This window comes from Felis catus, chromosome E2 (assembly GCF_018350175.1).
Source record: "Felis catus isolate Fca126 chromosome E2, F.catus_Fca126_mat1.0, whole genome shotgun sequence".
NCBI lineage: Eukaryota > Metazoa > Chordata > Mammalia > Carnivora > Felidae > Felis > Felis catus.
Window position 1 is genome coordinate 42,268,253 of NC_058382.1, and position 17,182 is coordinate 42,285,434.

General features: G+C 48.0%; 1 protein-coding gene across 2 annotated transcripts; it reads left to right on the forward strand.

Annotated features, from left to right (window-relative positions):
- Positions 1 to 9,026: 9,026 nt before the first annotated feature.
- Positions 9,027 to 16,928, forward strand: CMTM3 (CKLF like MARVEL transmembrane domain containing 3). Of its 2 annotated transcripts, XM_023246029.2 has the most exons (5): positions 9,037 to 9,287; positions 12,300 to 12,455; positions 13,466 to 13,561; positions 13,969 to 14,089; positions 15,599 to 16,928. In XM_023246029.2, exons 1-5 carry the CDS (start codon positions 9,129 to 9,131, stop codon positions 15,625 to 15,627), a joined length of 561 nt encoding a protein of 186 aa, XP_023101797.1. In that variant the 5' UTR covers positions 9,037 to 9,128; the 3' UTR covers positions 15,628 to 16,928. The 2 variants fall into 2 exon arrangements, with proteins under 2 accessions (XP_023101798.1, XP_023101797.1); XM_023246030.2 differs by lacking the exon at positions 13,969 to 14,089 and having other exon boundaries at positions 9,027 to 9,287.
- Positions 16,929 to 17,182: the final 254 nt, after the last annotated feature.

The following is a 17,182-nucleotide window of genomic DNA, read 5'->3' on the forward strand; positions in this document are numbered from 1 at the left end:
TGATAAATGGATAAAGACAATGTGGTATATATATACAATGAAATACTACTCAGTGATCAAAAAGAATGAAATCTTGCCATTTGCAATGACATGGATGGAAGTAGAGTATACTATGCTAAGCAAAATAAGTCAGAGAAAGACAAATATATGATTTCATTCATAGGTGGAATTTAAGAAACAAAACAGATGAACACAGGGGAAGGGAAGGAAAACAAGATAAAAACAGAGAGAGAGGCAAACCATAACAGACTCTTAGATACAGAGAACAAACTCAGGGTTGCTAGAGGGAGATGGGTGGGGGGATAGGCTAAATGAGTGATGGGCATTAAGGAGGGCACTTGTAGGGATCAGCACTGGGTGTTATATGTACGTGATGAATCTCTGGTTCCTACTCCTGAAATCAACACTACACTGTATGTTAATTAACTTGAATTTAAATAAATTGTTTAAATATAAATAATTGTTTAAATAAAGTAAATTTAAAAAGAAAGTATCCAATTTCAACAAAAAAAGAGTAATAAGATTGAAAAAGAAGAAGAAGAAGAAGAAGAAGAAGAAGAAGAAGAAGAAGAAGAAACTTCCAGAACTTTAGAGACAATACCAAAAGAATACTTGTATCACTGGATTCCCACAAAGTATGGAGTGAGAGTGTGACACAAAAACTTCTTGAAGAAATGATGGCTGACAACTTCCTCAAATAAGCAAAAGACACAAATTTACAGATTCAAGAAATTCAGTAAATTTCTAACAGAAGAAGCAAAGAAATCATACTCGGGTACATCCTAATCAAATTTCTCAATACTGAATATGAAGAAAAAAATATTGAGAGCATCTAGAGGAAAATGATGCAACAATTTGAATAACTGAGGATTTGCCATCAGAGACCGTGGAGCCCAGAAAGAAGTAGCACAATTTTCAAGTGTTAAAGGAAAATAACCATCAAACCAGAATGCTTTATCCAGTGAAAATACCCTTCTTTCATCAATGAAGGCAAAAAAAAAAGACATTCTTAAAAAAAGGAAGACTAAAAGAACACATTGCCAGTAGATCTGCTCTGAAAGAAGCGCCAAAGGAAGTTCTTTAGACAGTAGGGAAATTATACCGGAAGGAAACATGGCACTTAAAAGATAAAGAATGAGCAACAAAAATAGTAAATATCTTAAAAATTAAAAACAGAACTACCATATGATCCAGCAATCCCACTCCTGGATATATGTCCAAAGAAAACAAAATTATGTTGAAGAGATATCTGCACCCCCCTGTTTATTACAGCATTATTTATAAGTGGAAACAATCTAAGAGTCCATCAATGGATAAATGGATAAAGAAAATATGGCATATATGTATATATATATATATACATATATATCATACATATGTATATACACATACACACACAATGGAATATTATTCAGCCTTTAAAAAGAAGGAAAACCTGCCATTTGTGGCAAGATAGAGGACATTATGCTAAGTGAAATAAATTAGAAAAAGACAAATACTGATCTCACTTATATGCAGAATTTAAAACAAGAAAAAAGAAAAAAATGAAACTCAGAAAATGAGATCAGATTTGTGGTCACCAAAGACAAGTGATGGAGGGAGAGAGAATTAGATGAAGGCAGTCAAAAGGTACAAACTTCCAGTTATAAGAGACATAAGTATTAAAGATGTAATGCAACATAACTATAGTTAATATCGCTGTATGCCATATTTGAAAGTTGATAAGAGACTAAATTCTGAAAGTTCTTATCACAGGTTTAAAAACACTTTTCCCTTTTTTTTTATCTATATTTGATGATGGATGTTAACTAAACTTATTGTGTTAGTCACTTAACCATACACATACATCAACTTCTTATGCTGTGCACTTTAAACTTACATGTCAATTATTATTGTATGTCAGTTATATATCAATATAAAACTGGTAAAAAAGAAATAGTAAATATCTGGACAAATAGAATATACTTCTCAAGTTCTTTAAAATATGTTTGATGTTTGAAAGCGAAAATCTTCTTTTTTAAATGTCTTAATGTTTATTTATTTTTGAGAGAGAGACAGAGAGACAGACAGAGTGTAAGCAGGGGAGGGGCAGAGAGAGAGAGGGAGACACAGAATCCAAAGCAGGCTCCAGGCTCTGAGCTGTCAGCACAGAGGCCAACACAGGGCTTGAACCCATGAACCGTGAGATCATGACATGAGCCAAAGTCAGATGCTTAACCAACTGGGCCACCCAAGAAACCCCACAAGCAAAAATCTTAACATCATCTGATGGGATTTCCAGTATAGGTACATGTAATACATGCGACAGCCACAACATAAAGAGGGGAGGTTAAAATGACATATATGATGTTCAAGTTTCTGCATTGCATTTGAAGTGGTAAAATATTAATTCTAAGCAGACTGTGAAAAGTTAAGCATGTATATATTAATCCCTATAGAAAACACTAAGAAACAGTACAAAGAGAGTAAAAAGCTCAATAGATGTAATAAGAGAAGACTAAAAAATATTTAATCCAAAAGAAGGCAGTAAAGAATGGACAAATAAAGAAGGAACAAACAAAACAAAATTGTAGACCTAAATCCAAATATAAATAATTACATTAAATATAGATGGTCTAAACATACCAATTAAAATAGATGGTCAGATAAATTTTTTTAAAGACTCAATCATATGCCATCTACAGGAAACTCTACTTTTTTTAAGTTCTTATTTATTTATTTTTGAGACAGGCAGGTAGGGGCAGAGAGAGGGAGTGAGAGAATCCCAAGCAGGCTCCAGGCTGTCAGTGCAGAGTCCGACATGGTGCTTGAACTCACAAACTGTGGGATCCTGACCTAAACTGAAATCAAGAGTCAGACACTTAATCGACTGACCACCCAGGTGCCCCAGGAAACTCATTTTAAATATAATGGTATAGGTAGATTAAAAATAAAAGAATGGAAATAGATACTGCATTTGAACACCAATCAAAAGAAAACTGCAATGGTTGTACTCACGTCATACAAAGCAAAAAGCAAAAAAACAAAATCACCAGGGACAAAAGAGACACTACATAAGGATAAAATGATAAATCCCCTTTATGAAAATACAACAATCCTAAATCTTCCTAATAACAGAGCCTCAAAACGCATAAAGCAAAAACTGAAAGAACTGAACAAAAACATGGACAAATCTACACATATTGTTGAGGATGTCAACTTTTCTCTCCCAGTAATTGATAGAACAAGTACACAGGAAACCAGCAAGGATCCAGAAAAACTAAATACCACAAATCAACTGGATCTAAATGGCATTTATAGATTACTTCACTCAATAATACATTCTTTTCAAGTGTACAGCAAGCATTCACCAAGATGGCCCATATCCTGAATTATAAGACAAATCTCCATAAACTTAAAAGAATTAAAATCATACAGAGTATATTCTCTGGCATAATGGAATTAATGGAAATTAAACTGGAAATCAATAACAGAAAGATGACTAGAAAATCTCCAAATGTTTAAACATTGAACAATATACCACCAAATAATCTGCAGTTCAAAGATAACGTCTTGGGAAAAATTAGAAAATATTTTGAAGTGAACAAAAATGAAAATACAACATATCTAAGTTGGTAACATAAAACAAAAGTAGTAGAGAGATAGTTTTAGCATTAAATGGTTCTATGAGAAAAGCAGAGACAAGATATACAAATGCCAACAAAAAGAAAGTAGGTGTGGTGAAATTAATATTAAATGAAATAGAATTAAAAGCTAAAAGCATTCACTAGGGAAAACAGAGATATCAAAATGATAGTTAATAAATAAATGCCAGGTACTATTCTAAGGTATTTTTATGTATTATCTCATTTAATCCTTACAATAATCGTATGACTGGGGTGCCTGGATGGTTCAGTCGGTTCAATGTCCCAGCTCTTGATTTAGGCTCAGGTCATGATCCCAGGGTTGTGGGATCCAGCTCTGGGTCAGGCTCCATGCTGAGCATGGAGTCTGCCTCAGATTCTTTCTCTGCCCCTCTGCCCTGTTCACACACACACACTCCTGCTCTCTGTCTAAATAAATAAATAAATAAATATATAAATTAACCTAAATTGTATGCATAAATTATAATACATAAATTAATAATTTATAAATTTTAAATTTATAATAGATAAATATATATATAAACATTTTTTAATAGTAATCATACGACTTAAGTAATGTCACTATCACCATTTTGTGAATGGAGAAACTGAGGACAGAGAAGAAAGTCGTACAACCGGGATTTAAACACTTGGCTTATGCTCTTAATTGCTATCCTACTGAACAAAACATATGTTAACTCCTGTTCATCCAACATTATAACTTAAAAACAAAAACAAGAAAACATTAGAAATCCAAAGACAAGTAATACATGGAAAACTTTAGTGAGGAGCTTTAATATATCTGTTTCAGTAAATCAACACATCAAGCAAAAGAAGGGTAAGTATACAGAGAGTTTCAATTACATAATTAAAAAGATACATAGTAGATACATAGGTAAGTTTTGTACCCAACTAGGAGAGAGTATTCAATCTTTTTAAACACATGGAACATTTACCAAACTTGACTATCAGGACACAAAATCTCAACAAGTTCCAAAAAAGGAGAACATATAGACCTATTCTCTAAATAAAATTAATAAAATTAGAAATTCACCAGAAAAGTCTAACATTTCTCTAACTAAAAACTTTAAAATACCCTTTTAAATTATTCTTGGATTAAAGAGGAAATTAAAATGGAAACTACAAGCTAATTAGAAGTGAATAAAAATTAGAGCAATATTTTGGGGATGTGTCCTAAGTGGTCCTCAAAGAAAAATTTATAGCTTTAAATGCCTTCATTAGGAAAAAAGAAAGACCTAAATAAAGCACAACACAACACACAAGATATAAAATATAATGAAATAAAAACTAGCGGTCAATTCTATTTATGAAAATAAAGGCAAAAATCCCAAATAAAATACTAGCAAAACGAATCCAGAGGTTTATCAAAAGAGCAAAACACTATGGGTATTAAAGGTACATCCCACAAATGTAAGGATGGTGAGTCAGGAAAACTGCTCTTGGAGCACTTGGGTGGCTCAGTCGGTTAAGCGTCCCACTCTTGATTTTGGCTCAGGTCATGATCTCAAGAGTCACGAGATCAAGCCCACTGTCAGGCTCTATGCTAGGCATGGAGCCTGCTTGAGATTTCCCTCCCTCTCCTTTTGCCCCTCCCCACTAACACCCCTCCCCACCACCACCCCTCCCCCCTCCTGCACACTCACACAGGGCCTGCTCGAGTGCTCTCATCTCTCTCAAAAAATGAAAATAAAAAAAAAATTAAGAAAAAAGAAAAAAAGAAAAAACTGCTATTGTCAGTCATCACATTCCTAGATTAAAGGAAAAAAACACCAGGTTCTAGAAGGAAAAATCTGTATGGCAAAAGTGCCAAGTAAAAGGCAAATGACAAACCAGGAAAAACTATTCATAACTCACATTTCAGAAAAAGGAAATCTCCTTTTATAATCTCCTGAATATAGGCGTTCTTATGCATCAATTTTTTTAAACAGACAATTAATAGAAAAACATACAAAGGATGTGAAAAGCAGTTCTCGGAAAAGCAAAAGCAACTGGCTGTTACATATGCAAAAACAAAACAAAAAAAAACCCTTGATCCACTCATAACTAGAGAAATGCAAATCAACACTGCCCAGGGGGTTTTGTTTCCAAATACCATTCTCCAATAAAAGAACCTGAGTTTCCTGGAGGAACCCTGACTCTAGGGCTGAAATGGGGAGAATACAATATGACCCTGAAGCACCTTATAGGGTCAGAAAATAAGCAAATGAGGGAAAAAAGATGAGGGATGGGTACACAGGAGCCCACCTGAAGGAGCTAATAAAGGCCAAAGATGAAACAATTTAACCAAGAAAATTAAGCATAATAGTATTTAATTATAACCCAAAGACTAAAATAAATCAGTGTAGGAGAACAGAAAATATTCCTTACACAGGAATGTAAAAGGAATAGAGAGAGCCACCCTCCTTCATTCCAGAGCAGACATTTCCTGCTGCCATCCTATGTGACAGGTTCTGCGCTGGGCTATATGACTGGATCCCATGGAGCTCACAGCCCATGGTGGGAGGCACACTGGTCACAGGCATCCAGTCACCTCAAGCAGGGGCACCCCTCGGGTTCTACTTGCCCTCTCCCTGGACTCTCTCAGCCACCCAGGTGAGTCACCACATTTTGCGTGAGTATGAGTTCCCTTTCAGTAAAGTGAGATCTGAATTACATGACATAAAATGCAACCATTTTAAGTGCATTTGATATGCTTTGACGAGTGTATGTTCCTGTGTAGTCACCACCCTAGTCAAAATAAAAAACACTTCCAGCACTCCAGAAAGCTTCCTCCTGCCCCTACTGATGTGACTTCCGTCACAATAGCTTAGTTTCACCTGTTCTAGAAATTCATAAAAATGTAGTCATGCAATATGTCCCTTTTGAGCCTGGCTTCCTTCATTCAACATAGTATCTGCAAAATGCATCTATATTGTTGCATTTGTCAATGATTTCTTCCTTCTGGGGCGCCTGGGTGGCTCAGTCACTTTAGAGTCTCTTACTAGTTTTAGCATAGGTCATGATCTGGAGGCTTCGTGGGTTTGAACACTGCATTAGGCTCCTGGCTGGCAGCTGACTCCTCGTGGGCAGCACTGAGCCTGCTTGAGATTCTTGCTCTCTCCCTCCCTCTCTGCCCCTCTGCTGTCTCTGTCTCTCTCCAAATAAATATTTAAAAAAAATGATTTATTCATGGGGCACCTGGGTGGCTCAGTCGGTTAGGCGTCCGACTTCAGCTCAGGTCATGATCTCACAGTCTGTGAGTTCAAGCCCCATGTGACACTCAGAGCCTGGAGCCTGCTGCCGATTCTGTGTCTCCCTCTCTCTCTGCCTCTCCCCTACTCGCACTCTCTCTCTCTCAAAAATAAACATTAAAAAAAAATGATTTATTCTTTTTTCTCGCTGAGAAGTATTCCAGTGTATGCATACCCCACAGTTTATTCTCTCTGCTATAATGAACCACCAGGCGGTGTGCAGTTTGAGCTATGAAAAAGACAGCTGCTGTGAACATTCACGTCCAAGCCTTTGCACTGATGTTGGGTAAATACCTACAAGTAAAATGCCTGAATCATACGGTTGGCCTCTGTTTAACATTTTAGGAAACTGTCAAACTGTCTTCCGACATGGAGGTAATCGTTTCCACCCCCATCAGGGGTGTAGGAGGGTTCCAGCTGCTCCACGGTGCGTCCCCAGCACTGCAATAGTAGCATCCCCTTTTATGAAGCCATTTTAATAGGTATAAAATTGTATCTCATTGTGGCTTTAATTTGCCTTCCTAGACGTCTGATGATATTGAATATCTTTTCCTGTGCTTACTGGACATCGTATATCTTTGTTGGATTATCTGTTCAAAACTTTGGCCCATTTAAGTTATTGGGGTGTTTTCTTCTTAATAATGAGTTACAGTTTTGAGCTGTGATTTAATTAACACTGATTGATATCAGGTTGTCCTCTGTTCTAACCTTCACCTGGCCTCTTTCCAGGCAATCTAGAGTAAGATCCAAACACCAGGGCCTGGTTCTCCACAATCTGTCTCCTCCTCCTGGCCCTTTGTTAGCTCTTTCTTCTACACAGGCTCCTGGCAACCCTCCGAATCAGCCATAACCAGCCAGACATCTATTACCAGGAATTATTTTATTCAGGGATCTGTGGACACATTTAGTTCACTCACTCCCCGCAGATAAGTTGAGGCTCCCTTGCATCCTGCAAATGAAATCTTTCTAGCACTGCTGTTTAATAAATAAATGAGCAAATGAATACCTCTTACCTGGTGGGAGAGATCAGCAAAGTCTTCGTTGAGGAAGTGAAACCACAGTATGACCACAGAATACAAAAGAGTTCATCACATAACAAGATGGAGAAAAGCATTCCAGGTAGCAGGGTCAGCATGTACAAAGGCCCCGTGGTAGGAGGGAGCATGGCTTGTTCAAGAAACTGAAAGAAAGTCTACGAGTGGGAGAGACAAGGAGCAGAGGACAGCAAGAGATTATGGTTTTAGGCTCTTTACCAAGACTCTGAGCAAGATGGGAAACTCCCAAGATTTGGGGGGTAAGGGAAATGGAGGTGATCCTGATTGAAGATTTAAGCATCCTTCTGGCTGCCAAGGAAGGAAGCAGAGAGGCCTCTTAAAGACACCCTCCTAGGAGTCCAGGGAGGAGGCAGGAGTACTCTGGGACGTAGTGGAGGCCTTGGTGGCGGTGAGCAGTGAACAGAAACAAAGCTTTAGAAGATGAAGATGTGCAGGCCTGGTCACGGACTGATAGTGATGGTGAGGGAGAACGAGGACAGCCGCAGGTTCAGATCTTGGGGTGGAAGGATGGATGGCAGTGCCTTTCACTGGGGCTCAGGCGCCATCTGGGTGTCCTCCAGGGATGAACGGGGAGAGGGAGCAGAGGGCAGGCCAGGACAGCCAATGCAGAGGCCCAGGAGATGGGCTGGCCAGGGATAGGAGGGCAGGCTAGGGGAGAAAGAGAGAGTGAGGTCGGGGAGCTGACAGCGCGATCAAAGCCGCAGGGGGACCAGACAGAGGTCTTGGAGTTTGGGCGCTTCGGTTTCTGGGTCCCGGACACAAGCAGTGACGCGGGCAGGAAGCTAGACGACGCAGCGCGAGTACACAGCCCGAAGCAGGGAATGGAATCCCCGACGGGGTGTTCAGGGACGGCAATTAAGAAGGTCTCGCGGGTGAGGGGAGAGTGCGGGCGTCTAAGGAGGCCCCAGCCCAGCACCAAGAACCGCAGAAAGGGCAGCCGGGAGCCAAGAGAAGTAGGAGAGGAGGGGGGGCGGAGCGGAAGGGAGCGGGACGGCGGGGGAGCGGGAGACAGAGAGGACGGGAGGAGGGGGCAGAGCAGGAGGGGAGGGGAGGGGCGGGGCGGGGGCGGGGCGGCGGGGGGATGCTCCCCCGCTCTCGGGTCTCGCCTTTTTCTCCTTCCGCACTGTCTGGGTTTCCGCTTCCCTCCCGGGCGCGGGGTGAGGGAGCGGGGCCGCGCCTCGGTCCCGGCCGCCGCCGCCATGTGGCCCCCAGACCAGGAACCCGACCCGGACCCCGACCCGGCCCCGGCGCACGCCGGACGCTCCCCGCCGGGCGCGGCGATGCCCGGGCTCCGCGCCCTCCTGCCGGCTCGCGCCTACCTCTGCTCGCTCAAAGGCCGCCTCCTGCTGGCAGAGTCGGTGAGTGCGACGCGGGGCCGGGGCTGGGGCCCGGGTCCGCTGAGGCGCCGTCGAGACTCCCGGCCCCGCCAACCCCTCGGAGCCGAGGAAGGCGGGCGGATCTGGGTGCATTCCCCAGGCGTCGGGTGGCGCTGACCCTCAGCGCGCGAGACCGAGGCGAGATGGGGTCTGAATCCAGGCCCTCCCGGCTCCCTAAACCAACATGGGGGAGCCGTCGAGAAGCCTGGGGCCGGGTCCCGTCCACGCGACGGCCGGGCCACTGGAAACCCAACCCAGCTCTGTGTGACTCCGGGCGCCCCCGCTCTCGCTGGGCCCCCGAGACGGGTTGTGTCCCTGCATCTTCTGGCCTCCGTCGCGGGCGCTCCGCTCCGCAAACCCTCCTGCCATCCCTGGCTGCGCCCCGGGAGGAACTGGGCCCCTTCGGCGCTTCACGACGCTCGGGTGGGGGGCCAGGGTCAGTTCTCTGCGCTCTCGCCCGCTTTCCTGGGCGCAGGGAGGGCCGGCCGGGCCTCGAGCTGCGGGGCAGAGGCCAGAGTGGACTCCTGCCAGCTGAGACGGGGAACAGCGGGTAGTGGGAAGGGGACCCCCGGGACTGGGTGAGGCTAAGGCTCGCAGGCAGACCCCTCCCCCCGGGTGCACGGGGCCGGGGCGGGAACCCTGCGGGGTGACTTCATCCTCCTCCTCCCCTCCCTCGCTTGGATCCAGCCGCCCCGCCCCCTCCGAGTCCTTCCTCCTTTTCGCAACCCCCACCCCTGCCCGTCAGGCCTTTGTCTTCGGGACACTCCGAAAACTCCGGCTCAGTCAAGTGTGTGGGGTGGGGGGGTTGGTGCTGGCCTCCGTGCAGTACCGGGGAGGAAGAGGCCGGGCACAGGGAAGGCGAGGTTGGGAGGAGCTCTTGTACCTTAGATTTCCCGGCAGTTTGACAACCCCTATCCTTACTCCCACTTTGCAGACAAGAAAGCTGAGGCCAGAGCATTGGGGATTTGACAGGTGGGTCACTTGAGGGCTGGGTGACACCAAGGATGGGAGTGGAGATCAGAGGAAGGAGGCTTCTGCCCCCACACTTCTTCCTACTGCCCGGGGCAGATGTCCCCGGCCCGTGTCGCAGTCACTTGACTCAGCAAGCAGGAGGCAGACTTTGAGCGGACAGATGCCAGTTCAGCCCTGGAAATTGATGGGAACCTCTTTTGCAGAGAAGCCTTTAATCCACAGGCCATTGAGGGGCCCCAATCCCAACCCACTCAGCCCACCTCATAGAGGAAGCCCTTGGCACATAGCTGGGTGTCAGGAATCCAGACCTAGGAAGATAAAGAAGTGGGGAGGAAGGGTTAGGGGTGATCACTGAAGACACAGGGGAGCCATTCTGGTCCCTCTTGGCTCCCTCTGGTCACCCCCGGCTGCCTCCAGGCCCCAGCAAGTAGGGAGACTGACATGGACGGGAAAGGCAAGGAAGTAGCCACCAGGAAGTAGGGAATGAGGAAACAAGAATGGAGAGGGGGATCCCCAAAATCTGGCTTTGGGGGCGGTGGACAGGAAGGGGAGAGACACAAGAACAGCCCTCTCTTGAGGAAGTACAGCTGGAGACAGAATTTGGTCGGGGTCCCATGGACTTGCTTTCCTGGGAGACCTCTCTCTATGCCTTTATTTCCCATCTGTTCCACTTGAACTTAGCTACTTCCATGGCCATGTTCAGGGCTGACTTGTGCCCTGGGGACTCCCCGGGATCTCTTCATTTGTCTGAAGTGCATTTGTCTGAAGCAGCCACAGTGTTTCCTGTGTGGCATCTGGGTGTCCCTCCAGGGCCCCTAGGCCCCACTCCAAGCTACTCAACCATGGGCATGCTGAGCCCAGCCCAGCCATAGTGACAGAAACCAGGACAGATAAAGGCCAGCAACCGTGGGGCAAGAACTACAGCTGTGTGGTCAGCCAGCCCTGGGTTCAAATTCTGGTGCCTTTTTTATTGCATGACACTGAGCAAACGTCACTTCACCTGTCTGCACCTGTTTTCTCATCTGTAAAGTGGGCTGTGAGCAAGCACCTGTGCATAGGTGGTTGTGAACATCCCACACACCTCAGCGGGCACTGGCCTGGGGAACAACAGCCCCGTCAGTCAGCGTGGTCTGCCCTGCAGCGCACCACATGGTCTGCAGAACTAGCTAGGGGCCTCCGCATCTTCCCGCATCAGTTCCCACCCACAGCACATGTGGAGGGCTGCGGAGAACTCCAATTCTTGCTCCTTAATGCAGTGTGCCCTTTTCACAAAGGCTGGAGGGGTGATGCAGCAGGGCCTCAAGTGTCAGGGTCAACACTCGCTCCTGGATGTTTTCTTCTTCTTATGAAAATTTGCAAATCTCTAAAAAACCCGAACGGTTTTACCGTTAATGCCCATATACCCACCACCATGCTTGCTTTATCACATATCTTACCCATTTACCTGTCCACCAAGCGAATTTAGTTTTTGATGCAAAAAAATATATACTTTGCCCGCATCAGTACATTTTACCTCTGAACACGTCAGCATGCATATCATTAACTAAAGCTCCAGATTTATATATTTTTTCAGCTAACATTTACATTTTGGGGAGTTGGGGGTAATTTTCTGAAACTGGTTCCTGCTTAGTGACTGCTTAGGTTTGATTTGCCCTGTTGGACGCCGTCTGAGCTGGGTGCCCTGTTGGGTGGTTTCTGCCTTAGAGCCCGCTGGGGTGGGGGTGGGGTGAGCAGCTGTAGGAGGCAGCCTGGCCAGGTGGGGGTGGGGAGTGCTGGCGCTGGACACACATGAGAAGCTGGGGCTTCCTGACTGGGTCCTGGCAGGGACCTGGTGTAGGGTCCAGATGCAGAGCCATGCCCAGGGGCTTAGGGGGCAGCGCGGGTGTGGGCCAGCGCCCCACGACAGGGTTCTAATCCTGGCAGTTGTGAGACTGTGGGCAGGTCACCTCCCCTGTTCCTGACTGCAGAGCACTGGGCCAGGGGTTGTGCAAGGCCACTGACTTTCCCTTGCCTCACCTCCAGGGTCTGTCGTTCATCACCTTTGTCTGCTATGTGGCATCCTCTGCATCCGCCTTCCTCGCGGCACCCCTGCTGGAGTTCCTGCTGGCCCTCTACTTCCTCTTTGCTGATGCCATGCAGCTGAATGACAAGTGGCAGGGATTGTGCTGGCCCATGATGGTGAGGGCTGGGCCCCAGGAGGGAGGGGTTTGGCTGCATTTCGGCCCTCACCTTTCACTGTGCTGGAGGGGCTGTTTGCCGTAGGTTGGAGCCAGGCCCCACCACTCAACAGCCGCGTGACCCAGAGCAGGTTGCCTTAACCTCCAGGGCCTCCAGTGCCCCTCCCTGAGGCAGGGAGCCTTAGCCGGCATCATGGCCCCTGGCCACCAGGTGGCGCTGGTGTTCCCAGCTGGGCCTGCCGGAATGAGCCTCTGCCGCAGGAATTCAAGCCATTTCCAAAAGGGCAAGGCAGGTTAACTGAGGGCTTGCGGGGCTTGCCCAGGCCTTAGCCATCTGGCAACTCGTTTTGTCACCTTGGGAGGCCTCAGATCCCCACCTCAAACCTTGCTGTTTGAAAAGGGGCAGAAAGGCTGCCATTCAACCCTGGTCTCTTGATTTCGTATCCCATATACTTCCTGATGGGCTACAACCTGTGTCCCCATTGTAGAGACAGGGGAGCAGAAACCACGATGCATAAATGGATCTGCCGCAAGTATGTGGCACAGTGAAGCCCAGGGCCAGTTCTCCCCGTTGGAGAGCAAGCAGGGAGCAGATGAGCAGGTTTCCAACTTCCCCTTTCTTGCGGAACAGGGAGACCTGCATGTGGGCCAAGCCGCAGGGCAGGTGCAGCCCGTTGTCCACGGGGCAGTGGATGGCCAGCTGGACCGGGGACAAGGCAGCCTCAGCTGCTCGAAGCCCACAGGGGCACCTAGGCAGGGGCAGGAATGGGGGTGGGACGAGGACCAGGGAGTGCAAACAGAGAGCCCGAGGATGCCAGATCTGCGGGGCCAGCTGTGTTTCCAGGCTGCCGGGTCCATCATCCCCTGGCCAACAGTGGGTTCCAGCCCCATTCCTGCCACCTGGTGCCCTTCTGAGCCCCTGTCCCCTGCCTGGGCTCCTAGCTGCCCCTCCCCAGTGCTGTCCTCCACTCCTGGGAGGCCAGGGCAGTGACTGTGCCCACCGCTCCCCAGGACTTCCTGCGCTGTGTCACAGCAGCCCTCATCTACTTCGCCATCTCCATCACAGCTGTTGCCAAGTACTCGGACGGGGCTTCCAAAGCAGCTGGGGTGAGTAGCCGCCCTCTCCCTGGAAGGGGTTGCCCAGCAACGCCCCCTTGGGTTCACCCCACCCCAGATGCCCCTTGGACACTCCGTGGCTGGGGCACAGTCTGTCCCAGCTTAGGCCCCTCGGGGCTTCACGTGGATCTCAGCTATTCCAAAGTCCTCTTATTGGAGATTTAATCCACCCTGAGTTTTGAAGGCTGTTTGCCCAGCCAAGATAACAGCTCATTTTCCTCCTTGTCGGTACCGGGAGGGGTCTGTGCTTGCCAATTGGAGCTGCTTTTCCAAGCAGATAAAGCCAGGCGGTAGCTTCTCAGGCCGCCCCCCCCCCCCACCCCCGTTCCCAGGCTCTTGGACCAGGGACTCCCAGCTCCCGATGACAGACTCCATCCACCTTGTGTCCTATCCCACAGGTGTTTGGCTTCTTTGCCACCATCGTGTTTGCAATTGACTTCTATCTGATCTTTAATGATGTGGCTAAATTTCTCAAACAAGGGGACACCGCAGACGAGAACACAGCTGACAAGGCAGAAGGTGGGTGGCCACCCTGTGGGTTTTTACCTGGGAACATGGCTTATCATCCCCGGGGACCCTGCTCTCCCTGAGGGATACCCAGCCAGTTTGCGGCTCCAGGAGGAGCGTCCCCACAGGCCGAGAGTGTCTTCGCAGCCTGGTTCTCCTGCTCCTTCATGCAGCTGGCTCTCCAGGGACCCTGCCCTTGCAGGAATGGTGAGCTGAGGGCAGGCCTGGCACTCCTCTTCTGTGACACCTTCGCTGATGAGCCCCCGGGGGTAGCCAGTCACTGGGCTGCAGAGCTGCCACCGGCTCGGACCAATGCACCTGCCCACCCCCCACCCCAGTCTCACCTGCCTGTGGCTCAGGGACCAGAGAACGAAGCTCTCCTCCTTACCTGCAGCACCGAAACAAGCTCAGTCAGGCTTATGAGCCAGCAGAACCCACCCTTCTGCTAAAAATATATGAGGCTCATCTCATCCCATCCCATACTAAGGCTAAAGCTAGGTTAAATGTTCCTAGATGTTTTCCTTAGGTCTTTGTGACCTGCTTACCAGTTGCCTGCCTGCTATGGATGCTTCTAGACAACCACTCTAGTGGACGAGTAGGAAGTAGCAGTGGAGACATGTGTTTGAATATTTTGTGAGCTTTAAATATTTGAAGGTACATAGTTATATATAGTAATTTTTTTTGCTATAAAATTATTCCTAGCTTATGTGTTAGAATGAATACAGCAAAACCACAAAGTCATGCCAGTCCAGCCCTTGACACAGGGAGTTAAGGTTTATGGAGGCTCTCTGAGCTTGTCCATGACCCAGGAACAGTATGAGGACTGACTGGGGTTCTAAGGGACAGAGATTGGTCCCTCCCTGAAAATAGCAATTGGCACTGCTGGGGGAGGTGCAGGAGGTTTATGACTTAGGTGCTTTTCCTTCCTGAAGGTTCCAGAAGGCTCTATAGAGTACTCTTCAGTATTGGGATTCTAGGAACCTTGGAGTTACACCACATAGATAGGCCCTTAACGTTACAAAATGTTTCTGATTACTATTTAAAATTAGGATTGGGGCAAGGAGGATGGAAACTATAAGGTGGCTAAAAAGAGGCTTCCTTATTTTCTAGTATATTTTAGTTTCTTGGGCCAGAAAATAGCTGTCCCCACCTTGCCCTGCTGAATTACAGAGTAGGGTTGGGTTTGGGGTGTAGACATACCTCCCTGACACCCCAAAGTGAGAATAGCCCAGGATGACAGGGGAGAGCCTAGAGCAGAGGCATCCGGGCTCCACCCCCTCCACGTGGCCATGCCCTGGAGGTGACAGCAACCGCCTGTCCCAGGTCCCAGGCACAGGTGTTGGGGGAGGGCGGCCTTCACACCAAGTAGATACCACCATCACAGTCAGCTGCAGGAGGGGCCTGAGTCCAGAGCTCCAGCCAACAGCCAGAAACCCAGCCAATCTCCCCAGCAACAGCTTCCAGGCATCGCTGGTCTGGAAGCTCCCACCAAGCATCCTCTTTGCCTTCCTTTCCTTTCAGAAGAGAATTCCGACTCTGACTCTGACTGAAGGCCTACCCTGCCCTGGCAACCCGAGCCTCATGGGCCTTGACTGCTGCACCTTCTGACCAGGAGAGCCGGGACGTGGTCAGGGGACCGTGTGTGTTGGGAGAGAGGCTGTGACCTCAGCAGCAGTGGGAGTTGCTGAGGGAGCCAGCCTCCTCACAGCCCCAAGGTGACGTTCCCAAGCCCAGCATACAAATCGGCACCCCTTGGCTTAGCCCCGTCCAACCGCCCCATACACAGGGGCTTCGTGAATATTCTGCCACTTCTCATTTCTGCCCCGCAGACCTTAAGCCTTGTAACCTCCCTGCCAAAAATCAGCACAAGGGGACAGAGCTGATGGAGCCTTGTTACGGGAGGCATCTCATGCTGCAAAGCTGACAGGGGGTGAGGGGGGGGGGGGCGGGTAGATGTAGGGCAGAAACCACCACAAGGCCAACCTGCTGGGCCCCAGGGGGGTTTGTCTGCATTTGCTCACAACAGGCACTTTGTGGAGAATAATCCTTCTAAGATTCTTTTGTTCAAGGAGTACCAGCTGCCTCTTCGTTTCTTTTTGTTTTTGTTCTTAGTGTTTATTTTTGAGAGAGAAAGACAGAGCATGAGCAGGGAAGGGGCCGAGAGAGGGAGGGAGACAGAATCCAAAGCAGGCTCCAGGCTCTGAGCTGTCAGCACAGAGCCCGATGAGGGTCTCGAATTCATGAACCTTGAAATCGTGACCTGAGCCCAAGTTGGACCATTAACCAACTGAATCACCCAGGCGCCCCTGCCTCTTCATTCTTGAAGCAGGGAGAAAACTGACCTTGGCTCTCATCTGGGAGAGAGCGGGTCCGTAACGGGCACCTCACGCCCTCGGAAACCACGTCTTCTCTGGGCAACATGCCAGTTGTAGATTAGCTTACTAGGTCCAAAGGAGCGAGGGTACCTAACAGTGAAGTAACTGACAGCGTCCTGGGTAGCTGGGCGGGCCCAGCCAAACCCTCTTGCCCGCCAGCAGGCGAGAGGCTCCCAGGCACTCAGCATGACGTGTTTCTCGACCCCAGAGCAGGTCTCCTGACCACCTCTCCAGAGGTGAAATGTGCCTTCTGTGTTCGCCTGAGGACCTGTGCAGTGTATGTATGTTCAATAGGATTTTGTAACTGTATGTAATTTTTTTTTTTTACACAACAGTAGCTTCTTTAAATGGTCTTTCCTGTGACCCAAGAGGCCTCATGAATGAGCCAGACGTGGACCCATGTCTTGGGCATTTGTAACCTTTGTTCTTCTCTTGCATGTGAAAAAAGCCATAATGGATTAAACCAGACTACCTGCTTGGAGTGTATGTGTTTGAAAACCCCTCACACTCCCCAGAGCATGCGGTCCAGGGTCACGCTTCAGCACAGACTGGGCACATACACGGTGAGTCCCGACAGCGCCAGGCTTCGATAGCACACGCACATTTGCTCCACACCAGGCACACCTAAGCATCGGACGCCTGTGCTCTCATCTAGTCTTCACACGATCCTGTTTCACTGTCCAGGAAACTGACAGAAGGTTCAGGAACTTGCCCAAATCATCATGGCCCC

Excerpts from the sequence above, each read along its gene's own strand:
- CMTM3 (XM_023246029.2), top strand. The coding sequence starts at position 9,129 with ATGTGGCCCCCAGACCAGGAACCCGACCCGGACCCCGACCCGGCCCCG. Across the intron at positions 12,456-13,465 it reads GATTGTGCTGGCCCATGATG|GACTTCCTGCGCTGTGTCAC; the intron begins GTGAGGGCTGGG and ends ACCGCTCCCCAG. Across the intron at positions 14,090-15,598 it reads CACAGCTGACAAGGCAGAAG|AAGAGAATTCCGACTCTGAC; the intron begins GTGGGTGGCCAC and ends CTTTCCTTTCAG.